This window comes from Microtus pennsylvanicus, chromosome X (assembly GCF_037038515.1).
Source record: "Microtus pennsylvanicus isolate mMicPen1 chromosome X, mMicPen1.hap1, whole genome shotgun sequence".
Taxonomy (NCBI): Eukaryota; Metazoa; Chordata; class Mammalia; order Rodentia; family Cricetidae; genus Microtus; species Microtus pennsylvanicus.
Window position 1 is genome coordinate 112974511 of NC_134601.1, and position 15414 is coordinate 112989924.

Genomic DNA, 15414 nt, shown 5'->3' on the forward strand with positions numbered 1-15414 from the left:
AAGCTATGGACTGTCTATGTCTTTATATTAAATGCATACGTTACCTAGAGCAGAATATAGCACTTTCTTCAGTAAAAAATTAGAGTGTAAATACTTCAGGTTTTACAGATGAAGAAGCAAAACTAAAGATAGTATACAGATAGGAAATACTAAACTTTCTACAATGATTAATAAAATTAAAATATAATAATAAGTATCATCTTTATTCATCAAAATGACAGAATTCTTTTGAGGGGGAGTATTATTTCAACTAACTGGTTAAACTTATGGCTTATCAACATCAGACAAATTACAACTTTTTATCTGTAAATACCATTCTTGGTTCATGGGCTAAGTGACACAGCCAGGTGGTATCTAGCTCAGTCACTGCCTTTTATAATTAAACACGGGCAATGCCTTTTAAGCTGAATTGCTTAAAAATAAACTTGGACAGGACGGAGTGTCTAGCTTAGTGGTATAAGACATGCTTAGCATTCATGAGCTCTGGGTTCCATCCCCAGCATGAAAAAAGAAACATAAATCCCTTTTCAAACAAAGGTTTTATTCTTCTATGCCTAATAGAAAACCATCAGAGCAATAAATTAATGTATAACGGTCTTAAAAAACCTTGTAGGTACTCAACTCTTGATTCTTATTGGTCCTCTCTTATCTTCTTCCTTGCGGAAAAGCCTATGACTATGTCATCCAATCCTCGTGATTATTAGCTAGCAGACACTAAGCATTTTGCTAGGTTCTAACTTTATCATTATAGCCCATCTGCAGATAAGGACAATGAAATTGAGAAGCATTGCACACTTGTGCAAAGGCTGGTCTTTCAGATTTGAACATAGTTCTATTAGGCCTTGCATTATTCTAGAGACAGTAACAGAAATCAAGAGAGTATCTTGTCTTTTGTCCAATCAACGTAAGATAAGTGGTTCAATTAGACCCTGGTGTTTATCAAAAAAAAAAAAAAAGGTTACTGACTGGTCTATTTTCTTGAGGAAACAAATACAGGAGAAAGTATCTTTGCTGACCCCAACTTTCTGTCTGTAGTGAGTAGAATTATGGCCACATCCTAATCCCTGGGATCCTGCCATTGCACAGCAAAAAGAACTTTGCAGATGTAATTAAGATTAAGGATCTAAAAATAGGGATTATTTTACCTGGATTATCCAGGTAGGTTTATCTAATTCCATCAGCCCTCAAGAGTAGGCAACCTTTTCCAGCTAGAATCAAATAGATTCAACAGAGGATTGGAGGTCAGAAAAGATACTTGCACACAGGAAGTCAGGCAGATGGGAAGGGTGAGAAGAATTTCACACACTGCTACTGGCTCTTAGAAGAAGAGGCCATATTCTAAGGATTCAGACCTTCAGGCCTGCAACCACAGGAAGTGGATTCAGCCATAATATATACATGTGATAATTGCAATAATGTATGTTCCTACAGACTCCCCCTTCTCTTCCCCTCATTTCTCACTCTGCTTGTTCACATAAAAGTAAACATTCAAATTATTAGGGTGAGAACCATACATTGACCTGTTCCTAAAAGCTGATAGACAAATTCACACACACAGACACATACACACACACACACACACACACACACACACACACACACACAGAAACAAACAACCACTGTCTGGGGGCCATTTCAGAGAGACTTCTAAAGCTTCAGCAAGAATTGATAAAACATCCTACCTCACACATATGACCTCATTCCTGACCCCTATCCAACCCTCTGAGTTGTTATTGATTCTTTGGACCATTTGGAGCCTTAATTGTCCCTGGAGCTGATATTAAGTATCTGCACCAGCAGGTCTTATCAGTTGTTGATGCTTTTATTTCTTCTGCGTATTCAGGGACCGTGCCAATCCAGCTGTGAAACATTTTGTACATCTCCTTTATTATATCCAAGTTTGTTACATATTTAGTTTTACTGTTCTCCGATGCAAACTTTCAATATCTGTTTACAAAATAGTTTATTCACCCATTAAGATATGGAATCCAAATTCCTTTCCTCTTTATTATAGATTAGTCTTGCTGACTCTCTTCTAAAGAATGAGATGTGATGAAGCTTGAAAGAAGCAGGTAGAGTGCTGGCCTAGCATTCAGGAAGCGCTCAGTCCCATTCCCAGCACTGCACAGACTTGCTGTGATGGCATGCACTTATAACCTAAGCACTCAGAAGGTGAATAATCCTCAGCTACATATAAAGTTTGATGTCAGCCTATGACATGAGACCCTATCTCTGATAGATAAATAAATAAACTAATAGAGTAATATTTTATATAAAAAACAAAATTAAATGGTACTTGGTTACTTCCAAGGGCAATACACTGATGCACACAAGAACAGCCTCTTCTTATTTCTCTCCCATCTCTCAAGAAACTGGCTATTCAACTTTGTTCATCAACTAACATTCTGTTAAGACGTTTTACACACAAAGGGGCCATACATAGGTGTTCTAGCCAATGAGCACTAATGAGTAGGAATGTAAGAAAGGGAACCCAGTAACTATCTTACTATGACTACATTAAAGACTATGAGCAATAGCCACAGAGCTAAGCCTAATGACCACACCTAGAATCAGAATACGCAAAAGTCAAATGATTAGTGTTCCTACGAGCACCTAATTGGGGCACGGGGGGGCAGTTATACAACCACAAATAAGTAGAATGTGGAAAAGTTGACTCTCCACAGATTAAGCCCTACCTAACAGGCTGAAGTTTTCCCAGTTTTATTTGCCAATATGATGGATCTTAAAAATTATTAAGTTAGAATTCCTTAAAGCCAAGCATATAAACACTAATTCTTTTAATTGCTCACACTTGTCAAAGTTGGCTATCTCTTAACCGGCATGGCCCTGAAGGCCTTCCAGTTTGTAGGGCTGATCTCCTTGGATGATTTATGAGCTAAAACCACCATCCAAATGCCATGTTCTGAGCAGAAGGTCACTAAATCTATTGTTAAATATACATCCATTTTAAGAAGCAAAAATATCAGCCCTAGATTCTTCTTACTGTCTTTGAGGTGCTCCTGCAGTCTGTATTTGTGAAAAACCTAATAGATAAAATAGAGGAGAGAAGTCTAATATAAACTTCAAATCTCAAAACTTCTGGGACAGAGACACAGTTAAAAGGAATATAATACCAAACTGTGATCATCTTAGAGGAACACACTGATACTCTGATTTCCTTTGAGCACCTCAGATAAATAAATATCAGGCTAAAATTTCACATTTCACTAGTCAACTCTTAAAGGTAGTTAGGGAGTATGAAATGACCAAGAAAATCGCTGGATATATGGTACATTCCTACCAATATCCTACAGGTAATATTACTCTCATTCGGTGTTATACAGAATATTTTTGCAAGCAAAATTTCAGGACAAGATTGTAATTTGTGTAGATGTTTAATGTGGTTTTTGCAAAGTTTTTTTCACGAGTTAGAGACAAGAACCAAGACATGTTTTGTCACAGTAGAATGAGAGGGAGTTAATAAGGGAGCTGGTTTAGAATCATCTGTCAAAGAAGAGGATCCTGAGGGAAAGAAATTACTTTTGACTCAAGCCAAGCAGTAAAGTAAATCCTCTATTTTTTAAGCAAACTGATGAAGTGACAATTCTGAGAACCAATCCCTAAATATGTACCTTCAGGGATGACCGCCCAATTAATTTCATTCTTGCTGACATTTCCCATTGCCTTAGAAACTTCTTAATGCATATTAGTGCAGCTAAAATGGATTCCATGAGAAAAAAAAAGATGATAAAGGGTATTTATCTCCCAGCCCCACAAAGAAGCAAAATGTTATTTCAGGGCTTTTTGGAACAAGAATCATGATGTGCTGTTCAAAGTAAACTAGTACGGAGGAGCTACTCCAACATCCTCCTCACTCGATTAACTCATGAATTTTCAGAACTAAAAGATGTCAATTAAAGTCCATGGGCTTCACAAAGCTAAAATTCCCTGCAATGTTTGAAATGGACCAGACAGACATTTCCTTTAAAAGAAAAATTGACAGCCATGGAAACAGGACCTTAAACTTCATAACATTCTTTTCTCTGAAATAGACATATACATATACATTACAAGTATTACTCTGCTATTTATTCTTAAATAATGTTTCCCAAACATTGATCAAGTTACTACCTTTCTGAAGCAGAACAGATAGCACTGTGTGTGTGTCTACAGGGCTGGGGAAAATGCAGCTGTACTTGACACACACACACACACACACACACACACACACACATTTTCTTATTATTCCCTAAATTATAAAGTGTACCAACAGTTTACAGTGTGTTAGTGTGATAATTTGAATGAGATGCCCCCCCATAAGTCTCAGGTATTCGAATACACGGTCTTCATTGATGGCTATTTGAGTAGGATAGGAGGTGTGCTCTTGCTGGAGGAAGTATATCATCAGGGGCCAGCTTTGAGGTTTCATAAGACTTATACCATTTCAAATTAGCTCTCTTTGCTTCCCATTTGCTTAAGATGTGAACTCTCATTTCTGCTTCAGCAAATAGAACTGCTACTTGTGGCCAGGCTGCCCTGTCACGGTGGACTCTTATCCCTCTGTAACCATAAGCTTTGGTCATAGTGTTTTAGCACAGCAATAGAAAAAATGCAATTAAGACTATTAGGCATTTTACATAAAGATGATTCAACTTACATAAATAGATGTACAGGTTACATGCAAAGACTGCACCATTTTGTATAAGACACTTAAGTGTCCTCACATTTTGTTGTCTTCCAGATGTCCGAGATCCAATGCCTCATGAATATAGGGAAATTCATGGCAGTTATTTTCATTGACAAGGGTGTGGGTGGAACTATACAAATTAATGTCACCAAGAATTTTCTCAAGGTATGAATAAAATGTTGTTAAGACTTGTTAAGACCTAGATGACTCCACATAGGAGGCCTTACCCTCTCTGAAGAGTGGATAGGGGTGACAGGAAGTGGGGGTAGTGGGAGGAGGGGAGGGAGGAGGAAATATGGTTGACATATAAAATGAATTTAAAAACTTAAAAAAATAATAGCTAAGACCATCAGAATCTGACAGCTCATCAGTATTTTAGGATAATATTAAAGATGGTCCATTTAGTAATTTTTCTACTAGCAACCTAAACCTTGCTACATGACCAAATAAATAACATTTTGAAATTGAAAAATAAAGCTGGCAGCATCTCCAATATAGAGATGGCTCGGCTAGCAAAGTGCTTGCTTTGTAAGTATGAGTATTTAAGTTTAGATTTCCAATATCCATGTAAAAAGCCAGACATGGCGGCACACATCTACAATCCCAGCAATGTGGAGATAGGAAGATATCTGGGCGTGCTATCCAGCTGTTCTAGCTGCCAGGTTCAGTAAAATACTCTGTCACAAGATAGATAGATAGATAGATAGATAGATAGATAGATAGATAGATAGATAGATAGATAGATAGATAGATAGATAGATAGATGCAGATGGATAGACAGGAGACAGGGTGGGAAGCTATGGGTGAAGATACCCATCATTTGATTCTGGACTCCATACACACAGGTACACCTACAAACACATGTATCTCTCTCTCTCTCTCTCTCTCTCTCTCTCTCTCTCTCTCTCTCTCTCTCTCACACACACACACACACACACACACACACACACACACAAAGAATTTTTAAAGTTTAAATTAAAGGTCCCTTCTGCATAGCATTTAACCTTTCCACCCAACCAGATCTCCCACATCCTTCCCTAGGGTTTAGCTCTTGGAGTCCCACTGTCCCTTCCCACACATGCCTTCTCTTCAATCTGTCCAGATCTAGTTCAGTTCCCATGTCCAGTGTCCTGGCTTTGTCTGGCCATCAGTGCCTGTGGAGTAACCAACTTCTAAACTTCCTACAGGACCTGTCCTACGTTCCATCACCCACAGATCTTTTCTGCACAATATCCACACTCTCCACTCACCCAGATCTCCCACATTCTTCTACAGGGTCTAGTCTGGTGGGTCTACCTGATCTTCCCATCCACACATGGTCGCCAACACACCAGAACTACCCTTGAGTCCCATATTCAGTGCCATAACCTAGCCTGGATTCAACTGCCTGCACCACAAATGATACCTAAGCTCCTGCCACGGCCCTCCCTACTTGTCCCCACAACCCACTGGCCCCTTCCATGCTCCACTGAACCTTTCAATACAGACAGATAGATCTACCTCCACACTCAAAGTTTGAACCAGCACATACATCTTTGCATACAAGACCAGTACCCTCTGTCTACCTGACATCATTCTGTTCAAGCAATTACCAACATCTAGAAGCAAACCACCTATGCACCCTACCTTCTACCTCAACCTGCTCAGTCAACAACAGACCCAAAACTAAGAAACCAGTCCACATTATCACATATCATTGTAAAAGTGCCAACAATATGGAAAATCAAGCCAGTATCTTCTCCTCAAAATATACCAGTCTTATAGAAATTTTTGACTTTGAGAATTACCTAGATGAACCCTAAGACATAGAGTTTAAAAGAACAATCATAACCTCCATCAAATAATTCAAGAAATTGAAAGAAGGTAAAAAGACACAGCTTACTGATATTAAGAAAAAATCGAAGAAGAATAAACACTTGAGAAGGCTAATGGAAATAATGAAGAAAATCCAGGATTTGAGACTGGAATCCAATCAGAAGATAGAAACATTGCAGACAAGATAAAATGGTAATGAAACTGAAGAACTCAGTAACTCAACTAGGAAACTCACTGGGAAGCCTTACAGGTAGAATGAATCAAACGGATGACAGAATATCAGGACTTGAAGATAGAGTAGAAGATCTAGACCATCTAGACCAAATAAGCAAGGAATATTTGGAAAATTAAAACACAAGAAATGTGGTACACCATGAAAAAAATAGCTTAAAATTATAGGCAAAAATGACAGGGAAGATTCCCAAGTCAATGGCATTGAACAAAATTCAGCAAGATCATAGAAGAAAATTTCCTAAGACTAAGGAAAGACACACCCATAGGATACAAAAAACACACAGAGCACCAAGTAGACGATACCTGAAAAGAAGATATTCAAAGCATGGCATAGTTAAAACAATAACTATACAAAACAAAGAAAGTGTATTGAAAGCTGCAAGAAAACAAATGCAAGTTACAAATGGAGAAAAACCCACCAAAATAACAGCCAATTTCTCAACAAAAATTTTGAAAGCCAGAAGAATATGGAGAAATATATTCCAAGTCCTAAAAGATGATGGCAGCCAGCCTAGACTAATATTCCCAGCAAAATTATCCACCATAACTGAATGAGAATGAAACATGTTTCGGGATATAAACAACCTTAAATTTTTATAGTAAATAAAACATACCTAAAGAAAATACAGAAAGCAAAATTTTAGGTTGAAGAAAGAAATGAGCATGATAGAGACTGTGGAACAAAATAAAAAGCCATAATTATTAAAATACAAAGTACCACTGAGAACACAGAGAATATGAAAAATCAACAATATAATGACTGCAATTAACACATGTATTTCAATAATAACTTTAAATGTCAATGGCCTCTATTCTGTAATTAAAAGACAGAGACTGACTGAATGAATAAAGAAACAAAATCCATCTACTTACTGTCTACAAGAAACACACCTTAACTTTAAAAAGATGAACAAAAATACTCTAATCAAATGGAACCAGGAAGCAATAAGATATCATTATCTTAATATCTGCCAAAAAAGACTTCAAACTAAAAGTAATTCAAAGAGATTTTTTTTAAAAAAAGACAGTTTATTATAAGGGAAACAGTTAACAAAGAAAACATTGCTATCCTAGATATATATGTACCAAACTCAGGCGTGTACAATTTCATTAAAATTATCTATTACTGGAATTAAAGACATAGATAAACATCAATCCATTAATAGTAGGTGATTTCAACACCTTAATTTGAACAATAAGTAAATCATCTGAAGAAAAATAAACAAAGAAACTTCAGAACTAATTGGTTTCATACATCAAAATAAGTATAGTCTTTATCCCTTTTTCATCAAGAAAACTTTGTAAAAGATGAAGAACACTACAGAAAACCAGAACCAATCAAAATGCAGAGTTGTGGAACCCAATCACAATGTATACATCTATGACATGCTTCCTTCACCTGAGCTCAGGGAACACTGCAGAAGAGGAGACAGAAAGATTATGGGAACGAGGGGATTGGGTAGTTTGCTGTAAGACTGTGCCTCCTAGTACAGAAGCTAAAATCTCATCAACACGACTGCCTAAACATGACCTGAACATGGCCTGAACCAGGACAACACCAAACATGCCAAGGTGAAAGGGGAAAAGACCATGAGGCCTCAACCTGCACAAATAACTATAGGCAGCTAAGGAATGATAACAGTTTTAGGCAGAAATAAGTCTTTCCCAGAGGAGAGCACACCAATTGGTTGTTCAATACCAAATGGTCGGCCCTGAAAACATCCATACAAGTAATATACAAAGTGAGTGGGTTATATTCAAGAATATAGATGTATATTCGTATACATGTATGTACGTAACAACAATTCATGAAAAAGAGAGCAGGAGTTTTAAAGAGAATAAGGGCAGGAATGTGGTAGGGCTTGGAGTGGGAAAATGATGTAATTATATTATAATTTCAAATATAATTTTTTTAAAAGTTTGAACAGTTATTAATTAGATTTAAAAGGTCAAGATGACTTGCCTAGACCTATGATTATGCTACTACATGAAGATAGTCATAGAGATACTGAAAATTCTTTGCCGAAGTCATCAGCTTTGAGTCATCAGATTTTACAGCCTTAAATCTAGAATGCTTATGAATAATTTAGATTGAGAATGGAATGGAATAGACAAGCTGAAAATTAGTATGAGAAGAGTGAGAGCCAAGGACAGTGGAGTAGTTGGTTATAGATTATCATCTGCTATTAGCAAGGAGTTGAAAAACCAGCTGTCATTTTCCTTTGTACTTTTGACTAAAGTCAGGAATACATAAAGGACTGGTTAAGCTTTAGGCTTCCTCCTTAAAGTTAACAACTGAAAAAACAATTGTACATCTGTATTCCATGGAAGTCTGACAGACAGAGTCAAGACTGGGCATATAAGAACATCAAAAGGAGATGGTGATATCCACAGCTTGAAGGAAAAAAGGATACAAGGGTCTAGTGTTTCTGGAAGCCAGAAGAAAGAAGGGTGTTGAACAGAAACAAAGAGTCCAAGATGGTATAAAGAATCTTACTGACAGGGCTGGAGAGATGGCTCTGTGGTTAAGAGCACCAGTTGCTCTTCCAGAGGTCCTGAGTTCAATTCCCAGTAACCATATGGTGGCTCACAACCATCTGTAATGAGATCTGCACCCTCTTTTGGCGTATGGGCATCCAGGCAGGCAAAATGTTGTATATATAATAAATAAGTAAATCTTTAAAAAAAATCTCACTGACATCATGGAAACTAGGCTATTGACAGATTTTAAAAGCTAGTCCACCGACTCAGCTTTTGGGGGATGATAGCACAAATAAAGCTGAAAATTCCTTTCCAAAGGAATCAAGCAGAAAAAAAAAACTGGACACAATAGTCAACAAGCATCCAATTTAGGTCTCTGACAATTGGCAAAAAAATGAGCAATAAACTGAAAAACCTTCAATCTGAACAGACTGCTAGAACTGGGGAATAATAGAGCAGAGTTAGGTGGGCATGTTCCTGTGACTACTCCTGACCCTCCCTCCCTGTGCAATAGGAAATTCACTTTCTCCAAGGAAGAAGAAGAAGAAGAAGAAGAAGAAGAAGAAGAAGAAGAAGAAGAAGAGGAAGAGGAAGAGGAAGAGGAAGAGGAAGAGGAAGAGGAAGAGGAAGAGGAAGAGGAAGAGGAAGAGGAAGAGGAAGAGGAAGAGGAAGAGGAAGAGGAAGAAGAAGAAGAAGAAGAAGAAGAAGAAGAAGAAGAAGAAGAAGAAGAAGAAGAAGAAGAAGAAGAAGAAGAAGAAGAAGGAAAATCCAGTCAGAAATTTCAAAGAGGAGATCCTGAAACTGGAAAATGAACAATGATGATAACAGTACTAGGTCTGGAGTGTGGGAGACCACAGAAAGCCTGTTGTTAGAAAGCAAACCCCAAGGAAGCCAGAGACATGCCTGACTTTGAAAGCACTTGAACTACTCAAAGGCCAGAGCACTAGGTCTGCCCTGCCTCTTGTTTGCGCATGAGCTTGTATGCATTGGGATAATCACCAATAAGTGAATCTAAAAAATAAAATAAAGGGCTGAAGCCTAGACACAGGAATCTACAGTCACATATGTCCAGAGAGACACATTCCACAGTGTCTACAACAAATATACAGAAAAAATCTCAGAAAAGTAAATTATCATCCAAACTTGATACATTATATTATCTAAAATATCCTTTTTCAACAACAACAAAAAAAACTACAGGAAAGAAAAATGGGACGAGGATGAATCATTAGAAAATTACTCTGAGTTAATTCAGATAATAGATTTAGGAAGGATTTGAAAGTGGCCATTAGAATGTGGTTCAGATCCTGAATATTAATCTTCAGCAAGCGATGAAAGGAGACAGAGACAGAGACCCAAATTGGAGCACAGGACTGAAATCTCAAGGTCCAAATCAGGAGCAGAAGGAGAGAGAGCACGAGCGAGGAACTCAGGACCGCGAGGGGTGCACCCACACACTGAGACAATGGGGATGTTCTATTGGGAACTCACCAAGGCCAGCTGGCCTGGGTCTGGAAGATCCTGGGATAAAACCGGACTCTCTGAACATAGCGGACAATGAGGAATACTGAGAACTCAAGAACAATGGCAATGGGTTTCTGATCCTACTGCACGCACTGGCTTTGTGGGAGCCTAGGCAGTTTGGATGCTCAACTTACTAGACCTGGATGGAGGTAGGGGTTCCTTGGACTTCCCACAGGACAGGGAACCCTGATTGCTTCTCGGGCTGGGGGGGGGGGACTTAATTGGGGGAGGGGGAGGGAAATGGGAGGCGGTGGCGGGGAAGAGACAGAAATCTTTAATAAATAAATAAATTAAAAAAAAGAATGTGGTTCAGAGAATTAAGCTATATTCAAAGAATTAATAGTAAGATGGTAACAATGACTACAAATAAATAACAGAAATAGAAAATTATTTTTAAAATAAACTGCAGTTGAGAGCATAAAAATTGAAATTATCTGATCTAAAGAACATTTTTAAAGCACTGGAAAAGTCAACTACAGCAAAAGTTTTGTAAAATAAGAATAGAGTATCTATACCTCCCAGAACTGGCATGATGAAATCAATTAAGAACTGTAAAGCATATAGTGGGGAGATGGTCAACGGGTCAGAGCACTTCTTATTAAAGATGCATGGCCCGAATTCAGATCCCTAGCACCAGCATGAAAGTCAGGCCACACATGCCAGCAACCCACCATTGGGGAGGGGCAAACAGGTGGGTCCCAGAAGCTTACCAGCTAGCCAGCCTAGCTGCAAAAGAAATAGTGGTAAATTCAATGAAAGACATGTCTCAAAAACTAAGGTGGGTTTGGGTGCTCACCTTCCTAGACCTGGATGGAGGGGGGAGGACCTTGGACTTCCCACAGGGCAGGGAACCCTAACTGCTCTTTGGACTGGAGAGGGAGGGGGAGAGGAGTGGGGGGAGGGGGAGAGGAGTGGGAGGCGGAGGCGGGGAGGAGGCAGAAATTTTTAATAATAATAATAAAAAATGATTAAGAAAAACTAAGGTGGGTAATGGTAGAGGAAGCTCTCTGATGTCCTTCTCTGGTCTCCTTGGGAACACGCATAAGCACAAATGCTACACACACATACACACACACAAGCGCGCACACACACACATACCATGCAGATACACACATAAATTCAAAAGCACCTCTTATAATAATGTAAATGCACAGCAACTGTCATCTGCTTTCACCATCACCAACACTATTAAGATCAACAATGTTTTCTTTCCTAAAGGAAGATGCAGTGGCTAGCTTAACATGGGTTGAAAAGTTTGTAAGAATATTTTCTTATCTGCTGATAGGAAAAAGATAAATAATTCATAACTGTTACTGGATCAAAATGATAGTTAGTTTTCAGTTCTCTGACATGGACTACCTCAGTGAGTGGGCATCTTTTAGTTCAGTTTCTCAACCTTCCTGTTGTTGCAACCCTATAATACAGTAACCCCCAGCCATAACTCTATTCCTTGCTACTTCATAACTGTAATATTGCTACAGTTATTAATCATAATGTAAATATCTGTGTTTTCTGATGGTCTTAGATGACCCTTGTGAAGAGTCATTAGACCCCTGGGGGTTGTGACCCACAGCTTAAGAGCCACTATTCCAGTTGCTTCTTAATTATACAAACTCTTCTACATATCCAATCATACTAAAGTGTTTGTTCGTTCTTCAAGCTCTTCAAATGTTTCTGCCTGCATATGAAAATGCAGATAAATGTATGTAGAAATATTATCTATATACGTATTTATAACTACAGCTAGAACTTCAGTGTTTGCCTCCTAATGAGAATTCTGCTGATATGTGTTGATGCTTAGACTGGAAGGTCTGTAATAGATGAAAGATCTGTACCATGTAATATTAGAAAGGAGAGCTGGAAATCCATGACACAAATTTTGCTAAAACAAAATAACTGTCAAGCTGGCTACTCTGAGTTGAGGAGAATTACAGAGTTTAATCTAAAGAGATTCCACTTCCCACCAATGTATTTATCGATTTCACTTTTTTGAAATACTCACTCTGTTTTGGGAACAGCTTTTCTGAGCCAGAAGAAATCAGACTGGGCTAAATATTTGCGGGTTTGCAGCACATTGCCAAAGTAGTCCGATTCTGAAAATTTCATCTGCATAAAACAAACCACATCATTATTGTTCGAAATGCAGATAAGAGACGATTTAAAAATAGACTTCAGCCCACCGAGGAGCAATGAGAAGAGAAGCTAGGGCCCTCAGAACATCACTCAGCCATAACTCAGGGCTCACAAAGCCATGAAATTTAATCTCAGTAATTTTCTTTTAACATAAAAAGCTCAAAAATCAATATGGTCATTTCTGGATCACAGGGAAGAAAACAAGAGAAGCTTCAGTTGTTTACTGCGTTCCGTTTACTTTATAATTGAAAATCCCACTTTACCCTTTGCTAAACATATCATCTTAGAGCTGAAATTTCTTGGCTCACGAGTTCTTGATCCTTTCTAAAATGTGTGCTTTATTTATTTGTCACATGAGATTCTTCTAATCACATTCTGGGTATTCATCTGAAACCTCATTTAGCTTATAGATGATGATTTAGTCAAATGCTAAAATCCAATTTACTGTAATTGGCATTTGTTCATAAAGGAAAAATGGAAGTAATTCACAGACCTATTTTCTGCCCTGAGTACAATGGAGTCACCTAAATAATTTAATTATTAACAAGATTTATCTATTAACATGAAAAAAGACTCTAATTGCTAAAAACCAAAATTACAGAGGCAAATCACAGATTATAGACTGCATGGAACTACAGGAAATTAAGGACTCACAACAATGTTGTCTGCTAAGATAATGGGTTATCTAGTTCCTTTTTTCTGGAAAGCGAGTAATAAACAATTTCAGTCCTACTGCATTGCATCTGAAGCTGGCGCTGCTTCACCCACGTATAATAGTGACGCTTGTATTACAATAAAAGCAAGAGTTTGTAGTGGTCTTGAAAACTTGACTTCTGAAATCTCTTACTGGCATAAGAAGTTGAAATGTAAAAGAGATATGTAATTCCATTAATAAGAAAAACATGTGAGTAAGTAAACAACCAAGAGTAAATTCTTTTTTTAAAAGTGCTCATTATTTTTTTTACTGGGCTATTATAATTGCACAAAAGAATAGGATTCACTGGCATTATCTTACACGTATATAAGTTATTTTGATCATATTTTCTCATCCTACTACCAATACTTATTTCTCTCCCCTCTTTTCCTTCTATGTTTGTTCTTCCCACATTTCAATAAGAGAAAGCACATCCGGTTTGGCTTAACCAAATCCTTAACATGGTCCTCTCTAGACCCTTTTACTAATACGCTGTACTTCTACTGACAACCTATTGTGCAGTGCTAAGGACATTAGGAGAAGGCTGAATTCACAAAAAGGACATTGAAGTGCAAATGTATATTTTTTCAAAAAAAATCTTATAATTTATATAATGTACCTTGGTCATATCTATCCACTACTTCCTCCCTTAAGTTCACTCAATCACTTTGACATATTTTCCATCTTCCTCCCAACTTTATTTATTCTTTTTTTAACCCACTAAGTTCAATAACTGCTGACCATATGTCTTTTGTGTGGTCATCAGTTGGGAGCCTCATCTTTAACTGGACACAATGCTGACTAAACACCAGCACAATTCCAATTCTTTAAAAAGACTGAAAAGGAAACATTCTAAAGTTACTCAATTTAAAAAAAAACTTAACTGAATTTAAAACCCAAATGTAATTTCTTAGCAGCTATTAGTCTTTTGATAACTTTAAACCACATTCTTTATTACTTTTTGTATGTATTGTGTGTGCCTGGGAGTGTGTAGGTATATGTGTGCACCACACGTATGCAGGTCCCACAAAGGCAGCAGAGGGCTCCAGATCCCTTGGGACTGGAGTTACAGGAAGTTATGATTCACCCAATGTGGGTGCTGGGAACCAAACCCAGGTCATCTGCAAGAACAGCAAATGCTCTTGACTGCTGAATCGAAACCACAGCTTTTTCTAAAGCAAAAGAAAAATGCAGCGAGTGTTCGTGTATGAAACTCACACGCATTGGATTATAAGCATAAATGTACGTATTCAATATGATGGTGAGCACTTTAATAGGGAAGATGGTTGTTGGCCAATATCTAGTCACATTTAGCTGATTCCAAACATTGTGTCTTAGAATAAATAAAGCTTAATGAATCATGCTAACAATATTCAATTCTCAGAGGGAGAGGCAAAACTATTAAGCCAGGGACAAAACACACTGAGAACAATGGGAATGAAAATATGGATTACTGACAACAGTGTCGTTCTGCTTGGCCAAAAAAATAAATAAATAAATAAAGGCAGTGGCTTTAAATTGTCCCTTCTTGAAACTACTTAGACAGGGGAGACAGGGTTGATAAAGAAAGCACAGCATGGTTGCATAATTGGAAGCAATACAGAAGGCTAAATGAATGCTCTGTGGGCATGAATGTGAAATCGTCTCAAAACCAAGGTGAATAATGCAAGTCATACGTATGAAAGAATTTAAGGTTTTCATGGGAAAATACCAGAAGGTGGGAAGGTTGTGGGAGGAGATGGGGAATTCAAATATATTGTATTATGATTGAAATGTATTTCATGTAAAAATTAAATTAAAAATGTATACTAAAGACACTTCTCAGTGTATCTTTATGCACACGCTT

The 15414-nt window shown here is 37.7% G+C and overlaps 1 protein-coding gene across 1 annotated transcript in view; it reads right to left on the reverse strand.

Moving 5' to 3' along the window:
* Window positions 1–15414, reverse strand: part of Phex (phosphate regulating endopeptidase X-linked) — a 211420-nt gene that overhangs the window by 48192 nt on the left and 147814 nt on the right. Inside the window, exon 14 of the mRNA XM_075958100.1 lies at window positions 12744–12847. Within this exon, the coding sequence (XP_075814215.1) occupies window positions 12744–12847 (104 nt within the window). The remainder of the gene's footprint in view (window positions 1–12743; window positions 12848–15414) is intronic.